Source organism: Aethina tumida, chromosome 6, assembly GCF_024364675.1.
Source record: "Aethina tumida isolate Nest 87 chromosome 6, icAetTumi1.1, whole genome shotgun sequence".
NCBI lineage: Eukaryota > Metazoa > Arthropoda > Insecta > Coleoptera > Nitidulidae > Aethina > Aethina tumida.
In genome coordinates this window covers 17,274,452-17,290,827 of record NC_065440.1, presented here as the reverse complement: position 1 = coordinate 17,290,827, position 16,376 = coordinate 17,274,452, and the positions used below count along the sequence as shown (strand labels likewise).

The 16,376-nt window shown below is 36.6% G+C and overlaps 2 protein-coding genes across 4 annotated transcripts; both read right to left on the bottom strand.

The window, feature by feature from the left end:
- Window positions 1–1,347: 1,347 nt before the first annotated feature.
- On the bottom strand, window positions 1,348–3,890 carry LOC109604612 (apolipoprotein D). The gene is made up of 4 exons (XM_020021132.2): window positions 3,713–3,890; window positions 1,993–2,215; window positions 1,788–1,939; window positions 1,348–1,729 (listed from the first exon to the last, which is right to left on the bottom strand). The coding sequence occupies exons 1-4, from the start codon at window positions 3,830–3,832 to the stop codon at window positions 1,430–1,432; spliced, it is 795 nt and encodes a 264-aa protein (XP_019876691.2). The 5' UTR covers window positions 3,833–3,890; the 3' UTR covers window positions 1,348–1,429.
- A 2,115-nt stretch (window positions 3,891–6,005) lies between these two features.
- LOC109604614 (protein strawberry notch) lies at window positions 6,006–15,568 on the bottom strand. Of its 3 annotated transcripts, none has more exons than XM_020021135.2 (16): window positions 15,439–15,568; window positions 14,659–14,789; window positions 14,354–14,533; window positions 13,241–13,432; window positions 10,990–11,168; window positions 10,662–10,929; window positions 9,973–10,602; window positions 9,526–9,915; window positions 9,186–9,461; window positions 8,801–9,097; window positions 8,308–8,746; window positions 7,918–8,253; window positions 7,600–7,861; window positions 7,365–7,529; window positions 7,031–7,301; window positions 6,006–6,924 (listed from the first exon to the last, which is right to left on the bottom strand). In XM_020021135.2, the coding sequence occupies exons 2-16, from the start codon at window positions 14,732–14,734 to the stop codon at window positions 6,836–6,838; spliced, it is 4,050 nt and encodes a 1,349-aa protein (XP_019876694.2). In that variant the 5' UTR covers window positions 14,735–14,789; window positions 15,439–15,568; the 3' UTR covers window positions 6,006–6,835. The 3 variants fall into 3 exon arrangements, with proteins under 3 accessions (XP_019876694.2, XP_049824362.1, XP_049824363.1); XM_049968405.1 differs by having other exon boundaries at window positions 13,268–13,432; XM_049968406.1 differs by lacking the exon at window positions 13,241–13,432.
- Between the last annotated feature and the right edge of the window lie 808 nt (window positions 15,569–16,376).

The window sequence follows — 16,376 nt, the reverse complement described above, 5'->3', positions numbered from 1 at the left end:
GGGTTTCGTGGGGTGCGATCTGGGTTGCCTAGTGCAGCCGTTTCGTAGCCTGCTATGTTTATAGTCATGTGATTCACAATAGGGTCACAGTAATAAAATTAAATTTTGTGTAATTATTGCTATTTTAGTTTTTTCGTCAAACAAAACCAATTCAATGTTTTTGTATTTTAAATTATTTATATTTTTCTACAATATACGTAATTGTTTTGTTTTATTTTATTTAACCCTTTGACCAACGAATTAAACAAATAATTAATTAATATAATTAAATGCAATCAAAATAGTTAATATTTGTTTCAAATAATCAAAATATTATTAATTGATTATTATTAATATTTTCCAAAAACAGGAACATTAAACGTCTACACTTTTTATATATTTACTTAAAAATAGTTTTTTATTTATAATTGACACAAAAAATCTTAGAAAAATAATGTTTTTCTAAAAAAAATTAATAACTAACAATATTTGATATTTATAAAAAATAAAAATTCTAACTTAATATGGGGTATTTACACCTCTACTACGAATGACAACCTCACATCTTCTGTTCATACCCAAAATCTGGGTTCAAACTTCATTTTGATCAAATTTCTCCAAAGTTTCGAGTAGAAGACGCTTCACATCCTCTAAGATATTCAGATTCTTAGGATGGACCTTTAAATGTCTCCCGAGAATGTCACAGATATGTTCTATAGGGTTAAGGTCTGGACGACGAGCTGGCCAGTCTATAGCATTAATCCCAACATCATTATCCTGCACCAGTAAAATGTTTGGACCTATGTTTTGGTGGCATTGTTTCAATACTTAGTTGAACGTCTTCTACGTTTTCTGTAAAGTTCTGACAGTTATAAACCGTTGTTTCAAAGTTAAAAGTGCCAAAAAACGATCTTGACCAGGACTTGTAGTCAGATTTCTACCCTGACCTGATTCACCTAGTATGGTCACCAGCCTCCACAAATGTTCAATTGTATTTAAGTCCTAACTTTATGCTGACCAATCGAGAATCACAACGTTTTTATCTTTTAACAAACTTTGAACAACTTTAGATGCATATTTCGTATCATTATCTTGTTTAAAATCCATCTAATAGGTAAATTATCGTTGGCAAATGGTTCCCTTACATATCTCATGGTGTATAGGGGATCCAAACTTTTATTAGGAGGACGATGACTATTTTTTCCAGGTCATCTTGTTCTATTGAACAAAGATTCATCACTTCAAAGTATCCTTCTCCCAAATTCTGAAGGACAATTAATACGTTTTCGTGCACACTTGAAATATATCTACTGGACACATTGATATTGTTTGACCCATTTACCAATTAGTTGAAAATAATACACCTGATTAAAGTACTTAATTAATTTATTATTCAGTCATAAATAGTCAATACTTAAGTCTAAAGTCATGGCATAAACAGTTGAGAAATTTATGGCAACCATTCGGAGTTGGGGTCGGGGGTGACCATCCTTTGGAACTTCTCCAGCTTATCGTCGCCGCCGTCAGCAATTTTGTGGTAAACGGCCTTCGATTTGTCGGCCACATATTCGACGCCGTCGCCTATTTTCTCGCCCGCCTTGCGGACCAGGTCGGCTGCGGCGTGCGCCGAGATGGTTTCTTCGTTGATGTTGAAGTTGTAGCCTTCGGTTTGGTTTCTGGGGCAGTCTTTCTGTTTGATGATTGAGAGGTCGAAGGGGTCGATGCTGGATTGTGACAGCTTTGACCTTAGCTGTAACGAAAATAGAAGACAATAGAATGAGATTTTAGGAGTGGATTGTGGAACTTACTTTGTCCAAGTACATTTTGTCCAGGGTTTTGGTTCTGGATAAAATGGTGGCGGATTGTCTGTTGGCAAAGGTTAGGCTTTGGCACGAATAGATTCCGGCGTACGTGTCATAATCTGTTGAGAAGACTGTGAAGGAAGAGCTTCCGGCAACACCTGCAAAAAGCACCTTAAGTAATCCCGTAATATTTTATAAGGATTTTCATTACTCAGTGGGAATTTGACAGACATTCTAGCTGGGATGCTTTCGTCAAGCACCTTCAGGGTGCCCCTGTAATGGTAACCATGTTTCAGTGGCGTCAAACTGAGCAAGAAGTGTTGACTGGTCTCTTCGACTTGATAGACTCCAGGCTCATCGGTCCTGGTGAAGTTGTACAAGATGCAGGAGCTGGCTGTACTGGTCTTTTGGATCACATACCAAATGCCCAACATCTAAAAATTATGTTATTTGTGAAATTTGGGAATTACTCTTTGTTTTCGTTGTGTTCCAGGAACTGTGATTGTTTATCGCGGTTTGTTTTACAATTTTCTTATCACCACTAATTCGATAGACGTAGAAAGGATGTAACCAATAACTATCTTCAGTGCTTTTATCAAGTCAATAACATAAGTTCAACGTTGGTTTTTAACGTATCTGTTTGAGGGTATTTAAAGTTTTTAGATAGTACAATCTGTGGTCAGTTTGGACTCCAGTAAGTCTTGTTGCTTTTTTGATAAACCTGTACTATTTGAAACAGATTTTAGACTTAATTTATTAATATATTGGTCAATTATTAACAAACCAACATTGTTTTTAATATTTTAATAATAATTAAATATAATATTTAAATTATTATTAAAATTTAAACATTAATTAATTTATGAATTACGTAATTAATTAAATTTATTTTATAAACCAACTTTCTCCTCTAAAAATTATTAATTAATAATTAATATGTAAGTGTTTGTTTATTATATGTACATTTGTGCGTTTGATGCCAAAAATAAATTATTAATTATTAAGATAAAAGATATATTAACACATATTCATATAAAATACACCATTCATTGATAACATAAGCTGAAAATTATCTTTATATATTTAAATAAATATTAAAACAAGTCAAAGACTTTTAAAAATGTATGACAATTTAATATTGTTTATAACACTAATTTTCTCTATTAAATAAATAATTTAAATACTTAAAATTAATAACTAAGAATGAACATTTTTTAAATTAATTGAAAACACAAGTTTATATTATTATTAAAATAAATAGTAAATTTTAAAAAATGGGTGATTAAATATATTTTATAAAATCAATTTTCTATTTTAAAAATTGATTATTAATTATTAAGATAAAAGATATATTAATACAAATTTATCATTAATTGGAACACAAACTAAAAGTTATCTTTGTATATTTAAATTATATTTAAACAAGTGGTAAAATTTAAAAAAATGGGGGATTAATTAAATATATTTAATTAATTATCTTTATATATTTAAATAAATGTTAAAACAAGTCAGAAACTTTTAAAAAATATACAACAATTTAATATTGTTTATATTGTTTATTTATGTTAAATAAATAATTTAAAAAATGAAAATTAATAATTAAATAATGAAAATTGTTTGTAAAATGTGCATAAAAAAACTTGTTTAACGATTTAATTTGTTTACTCATTGGAAATATGCTCAATTAAGTGTAACACAATAACTGACATGTGATACTTGTGCAAACAACAATTATTTGTTGTTTCATGAGTCCAGCACATTCTTAGTCCTGATATAATTAATAAAATAATGGTGAATCGTATAATTCAAATTGTAAACTACCATAGAATGTCTAAGTTGTTAAATTATTAGTTAAATTATCTGTATAAAATGTAGGCAAAGGTCACCTAGACAAAAAAGCAGCAATAAAACATCAAAATTAAAAAACTCACCTTATTCATGTCGAAATCCCTCTGGGGCTCGATGTTGGGACAACCCCCCACATGGTAGGAATGAAAATCGCCGGCATGGAAAGCCAGGAAAAGCAAAAGACCAAACGTAAGACTCTTCATCTCGCCTTCGACAGCTCTCAATGGTAACTGGCTTATCTTTTGCGTTAATTCGTTTATATATTTCGAAACAGCGGACGAAACCAGCGGCAGGAATTGGTAATCACGTCCAACTACTGAGGAATTGTTCATTAATTGCTTGGATGACTTTGGAGCGTCACCACCACTTCTCACTTTTCGGTGTCGGACAACTTGAACAAGTCGCACGATTGTGGGAGTCGTTTTCGATTAATTATTTGGACGATTTGTTTGTTAACAAGAATGTTTTATAACGCGAAATTAGATTACGGTGTTTCTTGAATTGTGACTCACTGATCTTACACCTATTTTGAATTTGATGTGTTTGTGGAAGCGATAACGTCTTTGGGAGGCTGTTGGAATTTGATCCTGGTGAAGATTTTTGTTGGCGAAAGCTGGCCAAAAATCTTCCGTTATATGTTTTTGGAATATTCCAAAATATACAACAATATTTGTTGTAATTATTAATAGTAAATATTTTAATAATTTCAATTATTAATTAATTGGATTTCTTTAACAGTCTCCAAATATTTATTTATGCACACAAAAATATTATTTAAAAAAAGGGTAATTGATTTAATTCATAATGAAATATTTAAAATAATAATATTTTATTCTTACTTAGTCTATAAAATATTTAAATAGTTGATAAGTTTGATGTTTCTACATATTTTTATATTATGAATAAAAAAATAATTATTCTTTATAATTATTTAAATATACTGACAATTAATTGAACTGATTTTTTAGAAATTTGCCTATTTTTTATTTATTATTAGATTAGTTTCGTTTAATCTCATCAACAAAAACAAAAGTAGAAAAGAATTGTCAGAATGACAGTAATTTATTTATTATAAACAAGGTTGATTCATATATTATTTACATGAATATAATCTAAATACTCACTTATTTAATCTACATGTTTAATGACTAACTTCTTCATTTAGTTTAACAATTAATGACTCATAACTTCAAACTAAATTTCCTGTTCCTTTTAAATATTTTAATTAATAAGATTTATTATAGACATGATTGATAATTAACTTTTAAAATAATGTTATTTATTTAAGTAATCTAATGATCTTATGTTGAGTTTAGAAAATATATTTAGTTGTAGGTTATTTAATAATTACCAATAATTTAATCTTTTTTAACAAATTTATTTAAATTTAATTAATTGATAACATATTTAAACTATTAAATTCATAAATATTTTTTATCATTTTATATATAAAATAATAGTTATTAATTTAATTCATTTTTTAGTACTTTTAGTACAATTTTATTTTATTTTTCAAATATTTTAGGATGCTCAAAATAAACGTAAAAAACAAACACCCTATGTAAAATTTGGGAGTTCTAATAATGTACTCATTATAGGATGGTCCCTGGTTAACCTGTATGCCAAAAATGAAATTTCCAGAATCAAAATTGGGGGCTTTACAGACATTTTTGTTAGACCTTCAATCTATCAAAATTTTTGAAAAAATTAATAACTCGAAAACTTTTGCAATTAAATGGAGAATTTAAAAATTTAATAATATACAGGGTTTTCCATTGAAAATAATGAAGTTATTGATATTTAAAGAGGTATAAAACTAAATGTAAATAACGATCATTCTGTATAAAATATGGGAGTACCAATAATGACTCCTCGTATAACGATCCTTGATTAACGTGGATGTCAGAAATGAACTTTTCAGCGTCAAAATTGGTGTTTTTACAGACATCCTACTTAGTTACACCATCAATATACCAAAAATTTTGGAAAAAAATTAATAACTCAAAAACCATTGGGTTTAGGTATAGGACATGGTATAGCAATTTTATTTGCAACTGCATGTAGAATTTAAAAATCCGAAAATATACAGAGTGTTAATAAAATTAATGTCACTTCCGGGAAAACCGGAGTTTTGTTCAAAATAAATTAGAAAAGTAGTACAAATGGTAAACAAATTTCAAATCAATACTTGTAATGAATAAATTAAATGAATCACCCTGTATATATTTATTTATATTTGTATTAATGATAAAATATTTGTATATTTTAAATAATTATTATTTATAACTTTTCAATATACCAAAAATTATAATTTAAATAATTAGTTATCAAACTAATTATTAATATTGAGGGTTTAGTAAATAAAACAAAAACTGGTACGAGGATAAGTTTCTCTTTTAATTTAATGTGAACACATCCAAATTTACATTTCAAGATAAATAAGTATTTACGTTACTTAAACAAAAAAAATTAATAATAAACGAAGTCTTGATTATCTCTCGAATTTTTTTACAATAAAAAATTTATACAAAAGATGAGAAATTCAAGAAAAGGCGCACTTAAAAAATAAAGAACTTACGACTTGTATATAAATACATAATACCTAAAAAGTAACTAATTCACAGACTGTTTATTTAATATTATATTTTATTTTTTTGAGGGACTGGCCCAAGTGCACTAAATCCATTGATCACACAATAAAACAACCAACATAACATCGTATGCTGAAAAAACATGTAACTTAAAAAAAAAACCAAATGTTTTGCGAATCGGCCACACGGTGTATGGGGGGGGGGTAAAATTTGGGTTTTCTTTTTTATTTTTCATTGAAGGAAAACGAAATCTAACTCGGTTGGTTTCTCATTTTTTTTTTTTTTTGACAACGTCGGCTTTCCCTCAAAACTACCGTCCGGTTATATTTTTTATTTCCTGTGAGTTCCTGCGTGTTGCGCGCGCGCGTGTGTTTGTGTGTGGGTGTGTGTGTCCCGTTGTGTGGGTTTGGGACACACGACCATTTTTTCAAAAAATACTTGGAATTTGCTTCCTAAATATCTATATATTACAGTCAACGTACACACACTCAGAAATGTCACCCTTGAAATGCCACACTTTTTTTTTAGTGCCATTGAAATACTATGTTTGCCCTGTATTATGTTTCAAATAACTAAGTTTTGTGATTTACGCGACGGGTGTGGGGGGGACGACTACTAATCGAACGTCTTCTCCTCGGTCTTCTCGGCGTCCGAAGACAGCGCTTCTATCAGTGCGTCCACGCAGTTCTTCGGGATTAGCGTACCTAAAGAAATGACACAATTAATTGTTTTGGTTTTTCATGACGTGTTTTCATCGTGTAAACTGGTGTGACAACATTAAGATTAATTAACCGATTGACGTTCACATACCGACGATTTTGAAGTCGTCCTTTGTCCGCAGCCTGATCACCTGCATCTTGTTCTGCGAGCCGTTTTTGCTGGCCAGCACGCCCTCGACGCGCGACCACACCGACAGCACCGAACCGGATACGACGTTGTACGTGCGACGGCGTAGACCGATCTCGCAGTCGTGACCTATCGACACGTTCCGACAGTTGCCGCGCCAGTACGCGTGCGAACACGTGTTCACCGACGCGTCGTACTGGTCCACCCACGCTTTCTCCGCCTCCGACGACTCGACCTGCAACAACCGAAACATTTCGGTGACAAAATTGTGGTCGTTTTGCAATTAATGTCACCTTACCTTTTTGTATTTTTTCTCCAACTCGGCAAGGCTCTCCTGCTTGAACTGCAAACCCGTGTTCGGTCTGTACACCGTGTACATTTGATCCTTCTTCGACTCCTTCTTTTTGGACGTGCCCGTCTCGAATTTCACCGCCAGGATGGCCGTGTGCTTGTTGTTCCGGATCTGCGTCACCCAAAAATCAAACGATTACTCAAACAAACCAATTCGACCGACCGAATTTAAATTAATTAACCTGATGCGACAGCCAGAATCCCTCGTACTGGCCGGTCAGATCGGACAGTTTGTCGAGCGCCTCCGGCCACGACATGCCGCGCTCCACGTGGACCGTGTGCAGTTCCGTGGGCGCCGTACCGGTGGCGTGTTTGCGCAGGAACGTAACGGTTCGCACGCGCTTGACCACCTCGCCTCCGGCGCCCAGATCCAATATGCCCAGGTCGAAGCGACCCGAACGCTTGGCCGACGTTATTATGGCGGCCAGCGTGTCCGTAAAATATCTGAAAGTAATCGAATTTTAAGTTTTGTTTTTAATGATTAAGATTAATTTACGCACCTAAACAGTCTATTCTGCAGCTCGACGGGCATGCCGAGTATGCGATTAAGGAACTTGCTCATATTATTGTAGTCTTTGTCCAGACTGAGGACGCCTGGCATCGACTCGCTGTTGACGATCAGACCGACGCCCACCAGCGCCGCGGCGACGTCCTTGAAGAAATCGCCACGATAGTCTTTAGGCGGCGACACTATCGGCGCCTCGTAGCCCATGATCGCTTTCATGGTGGCCTCTAGGGCCGACCTACCGTACTTGTTGTCGATGTTGAACTGGCTCAGGTCACGCGTTTCCGTCGCCCTTCGATCGCCGTGCGTCAGGGCGCCCAAGCTTTCCAACCTGTCGACAAATTACTCGTACATTTTGTATTTAAAGCAGTGGGAAAGGTTTCACCTCTTGGCCACGATGGATGCGAATCGCCGTTCACCCGCCAAGTCGGATATGAGGAACACGTACTCGGGTGCGTTCACCTGGTTACTCCTGTGCGTCCTACCGAACTGCTGTATCGCTCTGTCGGCGCTCCAGGGCAGCTCCAACGTTATGTGCACCCTGCGCCTCTGGTTCTTGACCCTGCGGTCGCTCTGCAACGATATACCGCTGGAGGCGGCCTCGGAAATGATGGCCACGTCCTTTTCGCCGTCCATGAAACGTTGCTTTTCCGTAAGATTGAGCGTTTCCAACGGCACGTCCGTCTCCGACCGGCTCTCGTACTGGATGCCGCCGTCCTCGGTCGACACGACGCGTCCCTTCCTGCCCGTCATCTCGGCCACGTTCTCCGGCCCGCCCAGCTCGTCTATCAGCTGGTCCAAGGTGTTGGGGGGCAGCTTGTCACCTACGCCACAAAACAACCTCAACGAAAACCCAACTAATTAAACGACAAACTAACCCAATCGTTCGATCTTGGCCAACAGCTCCTCCTTCATGCAACACGCCCTTTCGATGGCGTCTTTGGGCGGTGCCCCCGCTTTGTAATCCAAACCGCTGCCGTTGGCCTTGGCCTTCAACGTTTTCTGTTGGATCAGCTGCGACAGTTTGTCCTGCGTCGAAGCCGGCTTCTTTTTCGGCGCCTTCTTTTGCTTCTTGCCCTTCTTTTTGCTGCTGCGCATCCACGGATCGTTGTCCGAGTCGCTGTCCGACCCGAACGGGTTGAAGTCGCTGCTGGCGTTGGAATCGGAATGTTCCTCTGGGGGATTTATCAATTGGGAATTATTGAAAGCGTTTGCCTGGGTTTGTGCAACCCTCGTTTTTGTTAAATTAATTGAATTACCTACCTGAGATCTCGCTCTCCGGTCCGGACATTTGGAACTCCGAGTCGGAGCTCTTGACCGAATCGTTGTCGCTGTCCGACGTCGACCACTTGTTGCGCTTGTTGGCGCGGGCGGCCGCCTGCCGTTGCGGCTTACGTTTCGACGAGTGGCCGTCGTCGCCGCCACCGCCGCCGCTTCCGTTCGCCTTCTTCGACGACAGGGGCTCGAGACCCAGCAGACGTTGGATGCGGTTGCGGTCCGGAGCGGGGAAGTGCTTCTCCACCAGTGTTTGAAAGACACCTAGTTAAAACATATGGTTTTATTATTACAATTAAATTATAAACATGAATTGTAATATTATTACCTTTAGCGGTCGAAACGAAATCAGTCAGCTCCCCGTCGTCCCGCTCGAGCTGTTCGAGGGTGCGCGCCTCGCCGGTGCTCTGCAACCCGATGACGACACATTTGCCCATTTTGATGGCCTCGTGGGCGAGGACGACGGCGTGCGGCACCTTGGCCGCTATGCACAGGTACTTGAAGAAGCGCTGATGCGACGACCAGAACTGGCCCCACATCGTTTTGCGCATGCGATTCTCGGCGTCGACCAGTTCGGCCGCCTCGTGGAACTTTTGCATCGCCTCCACCCACAACTTGACGCTGGCGTCGTACACCTTTTCGAAGTCCTTCGACAGCGGTACCTCTTCGATTTTGAAGGCGACGCCGTGGAAGCTCAGCTGTCGAGCTATGTACATTCCTGCAATGTAACGAAGTTAATTGAATGTTTGGTTTATTTATTAACAAATGAAAGAACCTCTGAGCTTCATGTCCATGGCGACGATTTCCATGGCACCGACACCTCGCTTCTCCACAGCCGATATGAAGTCGGCGAACTCGCCGAAGGGGGTGCCCTCACCCCACATACCCAGCCGCACCATGTACGCCATGTTCCTGGGCTCGGAGGCTCCGGTGGCCGAGGCGTAAACGACCCTCGCCTTGGGCAGCTTGTTCTGCAGCTCCAGCACCGTCAGACCGGTCTTGGTCGGCTTCGACGACCCGACCGGACACAAATTTTTCGCCCGGTGACACTCGTCGAATATGATGAGGCCGTCGAAGTCCTGGCCGCACCACTGCAGCAGCTGTTTCAATCTCGACTTGTACTTGCCGCCGGCCGAGTTGCTCTCGCCTATCAACGCCGAATAAGTGCTGAAGACGACGCCCTTCTTCACGTTGTTGTTGATGGCCGACGAGATTTTGGCGTACTTGAACTTGTTGAGGGCGTGCACGTCGATCTTGCCGGCGCCGATGTCGCGGAGATCGCGTTCGGCGTCGTACTTTAGGTCGTTGGAGACGGACACCCAGATGGCACGTTTGCGTCCCTTCAGGTAGTTCTCGTAGATGATGCCGGCTATGGTGCGGCCTTTGCCCACTCCGGCGCCGTCCCCTGGAATTAGATTTATTATTGGAGACGTTGTTGGGTGTAGTTGAGGGGTGACGGGTTACCTATTAGGAAACCGGCACGTGACCCGTCCGGCAAGATGTGCTCGTGTGCCTGAGAGGCGTAGGTGATGCTCTCCAGCTGCAGGGCGGACAAATGTCCGGCCTTGATGGTCTCGTCGGGAATGGAGAGTTTGTACCAAACGTCGGCCGGGGCCACCGACGACAGCGAGGCGGTCTCGACCACGGGATCGGGATGTTTGCGGCCCAGCTTCAGCTTGGACGGCATGTAGTCGGCGTAGGTTTCGGCCACGCCCATCTCTTCGTCGTCCACCTGGTGGTAACAGTAATAGTTAGTAATTTTGTACGTGAGAAATTGAACGGGCTTGCTTACTTCCTCCTCCTCTTGATGGTGCATCGGTTTATCGACCTGGTTCATCCACATGGATTGTACGGCTTTGTTGCTGAGCTGCGAGGCCCAAGGGCTGCCGGCCGGCATGTTGGGGTATAGCATCGATAAACTTTGCAGGAACGGGTTGAAGGGTTGGTTCATACCGTATGCGGCCATTTCCACTGGACGCAAATAAATTTTGGTTATTGTTTTGGGTTTTTTAAATTAAAGTTATTGTTGGAAATAATGCATGCCATGCAAGTTTAGTGCTGATGGGAATCATTCTGCTGTGCTCTAAAATTTAATTAGTTTTAATGTGAATCTTTCATTCACAGTTTTATTGCATTTGTTCATATTTATATATTAATCCAATTAGTTTATATACAATTGTTGTGTAGTTTAGTAAAATTCTATTTTAAATATAGTATGAAAACCTGCTAATAAAATAATAATTTGTTTTAAGAAATAGAAAATATAAATATTTAACATTACAATATTAAACCTCAAATAATAAATGTATATAATTTAAATATAAAATTTAAGAAGAATTTCACGAATTATATATAATTTTATTAACATTAATTAATAATTTCTAAATAGCTTAATGTTTGTTGTATGTATAATAAAATAAAACACTAAATTTATAAAATAAAGGTGAATATTAATTATACATTAAGTGTACACATGTACTCTAAAATAAAACAATTTTTTAGTAATTTTATGGTTTTATTGCAGTTAATTTTAAACGTAAGTTTAGTTATCTTCAAGTTAAAAAACTAAAATAAAAATTTGGAATTTATTGTCAATTATTTACTATTGAAGTTAAAATTGTTTGATTAAAGATCTGAAAATTTAAATAATAAATGTGTGTAATTTATGTACAACAATATTAATAAACAAATTCTCATCACCCAACAACATATTTTAATCGTATTCATTGGATCTGTTATCTAAGGCGAGATATTTGGGTGTAACGTGAAAGAATGCACTTCTGTATATTAATCAATCTTATCAAATAAATATCATTGATATTTATACTTCGATTTCCCTGAAATCTGCTCACATTTATGAATTAATTTTATCTAATCTAAATCGAATGATGTCATTATTTATATTTGTGAAATGAATAAGCAGGTAATATTATAAATGTACTGCGTACATATTAAATTATTTAAATGGAATTTTACAACAAAATATAAAATAAATTTTTCCAGTATTGATTTGTAATTTTGTGAACCAGACAAAATTCTAATTAAATCTCTTATCACATTAATGACATCACATCTTGCCCCTTTATTAAAATTCAACAGAGTAGTAAAGGTCAAAAACTTTAACAGTCGGAAATAGATTACGAAATTTAAACAGTGATAAGGATCTGTTGTTTGTATATCTCAGGAAAAAAGAACGTGAAAGTTCACACCTAAAATTCATCCAACACATTTCCAAAAGCTAAATAAGTGGTAAACCGCATGCTGTTAAAACTGTTACCTTGTTAGTTTCTGGTTCGTGTTTTTCAGATGCTGAAGTACATCAATAATTATAATATACTGAACAATTTATTAATGCGATACAACAAGCAATTAATTACTTCCTGCTTGTAAAATCAGTTGATGGCCAATAAACGGAGACCGGTACAAGGAAACTATTAAGCAAGACGTGTTTGGAATTCAATAAACTATTCATTAAAAACAGAAATTTATTTTTGTTGAACTGGGTAAAACAATAAGTCCAATAAGTTTAAATTGGTTTAGTAATTAATTATATTAATCATTTTCACAAATACATAATATTAAAAAATAGAATTTAATTAAAATCTTGTTTATTTCTGAAAAGTATCTGAAAAAAAAAAAATAAATTTTGAAAACTTTGAATATAAAATTTAATTTTATAATTTAATTAAAAATAGATATTTTGATAACCAAAATGATTTTTATCGAACAGATTGAAGAAATAAAATATTTTGAATAATCCAATTAGACTTTAAAGTTCAAAAGCGTAAAAACAGAAGAAAAACAATTTAATATGATAATTTTTTATCCTGAAAACATGAAAAAACGAAAAACTAGAAAATGAAGTGTGGAGCTTTAAAATTTGAATCAGGAATCCAAAACACATTCAGCTTAAGAATCCAAAAAAACGGGAAACCTTCAGCATCCGCAAACCGACATCCTCCGTGCTCACACCCAAGAGAGAACAACACCGAATCGACCAAAACCGTAATAAATAAATAAAAAAAAACATCGAATAAACTCACAGTGTCTACTACCAAGCTTGGACTTACTCTGCTGCAGAAACTGCGCGGCGCTGAAGCCGCCGGCGGCACCGGCGGCTCCGCCGCCCGGTCCCTGCCCGAACATGGCGCCCATGTTCATGGGACCGCCGCCGCCCAGGCTGCTGAGCATGCTCGCCATCGCGGCCACGCTGCTCATGCCGTACGGCGAGCCCACTACGCTCACATTTATCATTTTTTAGTTACAATGGTTTTTATTTGGTTCGAGGGACGGTTGTAGAGAAGTGGATTTTTAATCAGTGAATGCCTACTTTAACAATTTTGAATTATGATTTTAAATATGAGCGACAATAACACATTTAAATGTGCCTCTAGAGAATTTGTGTACAAAATTCTCATTGAAATTTAATGTAAAACTATTACACATGTTTAATTGTCGGTTTTACAACATATTACCTTTTGTTCTTTGTTATATTGTATTTTAAAGAATAAATATATAAGAAGTATATCAATAAAGTCATTATAATAGGTGAGGCATTGTCTCACCTGCCTCATCTGAGTAAAACCCACTGCATAAAACAAAATCTATAAATAATTATGACAAATATGCTAACTGTAAACTCCAGGAAAACATGGTAAATTTATTTATTTTGCTATCTACTTTATTCCAGTATTTTTCGTTCCATCATGTTAATTTAAGTTTCTATGGCTAAAAACAGATTTTTTGCAATGTAATATTTTTTCATTAAGTTTATTTACTGCACAGTCAATGAAACATAACAATTTTTACTTTTGATTATCATGTGTTTTGATTTTAAATTTTAAACATGTGTCCAACATGAAATAAAATTTTTGGCAACGTTCCAAAACGTCGCTTTGTTGTACTTTTATTTTTCTCATAAACAGGTTAAAATTCTACTCAATTTTAACAATAACAACACATGTACCGTTTAATGATAATCAAAAAGTCTAGAATCCACTTCTCTACTATTTACTTTAATCGTCTGTTCATAATCAAACATTGAATGTGTAATTAAGATTAAACTTATGAACAAATGACAAAGATATACACCCCAACAAGGAAATTAACATGAAACTCCCAAATTTTAAAGCAACAAACAACAAATTTAAACTTACTGGTGGCGGCGGGGTTGCGCATCATTGCATCATAATTCGGTGGCATGTTCTTCATCATTTTGTTGTTGTAGTTCATCATTGGGGGCATTTTCATGTCTGGCTTTGAAACATTTTCCTGTTTCATTTTAGCGTCCCGCTGCTCCAGAATGGACGCGGCGGCGGCCAAATCTTTGCCGCCACCTAAAAACAATTACGTGTATATAAGTAACAAGTTCCAATAGGATTGGTGTTTTGTTTTGGTTAGAGCGAAAACCATGTGCTCTTAGTCCAAGGTTACGAAACAACCTAAATTACATAACACATACCGGGCACCTCAATCTTGTCTGGATCCTCGTCATCGTCGAAATCACTGCCGGACATATTATCACCGTCATCATCCATAATTCCTTTCGACTAGGCAAAACAAACAACTTGTAACAACAATATCTTATTGGCACTGTAACGAGAGACAGCATTAATGCACAAAAATCAACAAGGCGGGACAACGGCTCCGCATATTTAATAAAAGTAAATAAATAAACGAGGCGTGCAACGTTTTTGGTTTCTAGGGGGGAGTTCAATAAAGCACATCAAGTATTCATGAGGCATGAGTAACGCCGAAGATATCGTTTAAAAAAAGGGAAACGGTGCACAGCCAACGCCCTAAACTATGCCCACAACCCTGCACCACACCAATTACTCCAATTAAAGTTACAATCAACCCGGCACGGCTTCAGCAAACCGCCGGGATTACTTGTGTTTTTTTTTTTTTTCGTTCTTTTTGGTTATGAATTTTTAAACGGCCGTGTCGCCGCTAAAAAACGCGAAAAACGCCCGATCCAGCCGAAATACGATTGGGTACGTGCGAATTTGGCGTCGCGACGACCGGTCACGCGGCATCAGGCGGCGCGACAATGGGAAAAAAGGCAAAATAAACACGGGCAAGTGCATCATTACACACACATCGGCTGGCGTGAAAAAATGACATTAACATTTTTCTTGAACGGTGCGGACGCGACGAACGAGACGTCGCGGTGCGGGCAATGGGGTTTTAGGACGCGGCCCCACGTTCTAACCGTCGATTGCGACGCGAACGGACAACTTACGGCTTTTTTGGAGCGCGGCATCGTACGAATTGGCAGGAGGACGATCCGGACACTTCACACGCCGTCCGCCATTTACCCAGAATTCCGTGCGGCGTCTACCAACATTGATTTCTGGTGACAAAAGAATCGCAAGAAAGGCACCAAAAAGTTGGGGACTTTTTTGCGGCGCGGTGCAGCCGCTAGATGGCGCGGCGTTTGGTATTCGATATTTGTTGTTTTTCGTATTATGAATAAGTTAGATAATTCGTTGTTTTAATGCAATCATTTTAATTGATATAGTTGCAGAATCTGCGACCGCAGTGAAGTTTATAAAGGCATTCCGTCAACTTGATTTAAAATAATCTATTTGGGAGATTTTAGACCGCACAGTTGCCAGATTTCAATCTTAACCAAATATGTATAAAATACACATTCTATTAATAATAAAACACCACTCCAACGGCATGATTTGATCAAGTAAAAAATTAATTTCTTAATTTTAAATTTGAAAAATGCTAATTTTTGTAATTTTTACTCGAAATTTTTATAATTTTTTTTATACCATATGCCTTGTATGAAAAGGTTTTTTTATATTTTATACATATTTCTTTTCGGAAATTTCATCAAAAATAAAATATTTTCAAAAAAAAAAAAATGGAAACCTAATCTAACTTAACTATCTATTTTTTTCAGAAAGTTCAACAAAAATTGAATATTTTCAAAATAAATAAATAAATAAATAAATAAATTGACAACGTAATTTTGCAATCTTTAATGAAATGAAATCCTTAAATATAATTTTTTTGTGTTTTTTTTTTGAAATTTTTATGAACACATTTATAAATTCAAACTTTTTGGTTGTTTTCAAATTTGTAAATATTAACGTTATCTCTAAAATATCTTAATTATTTCAAATTAAAGACAATTATTATATAAAATAAATATAATATAAACACAGA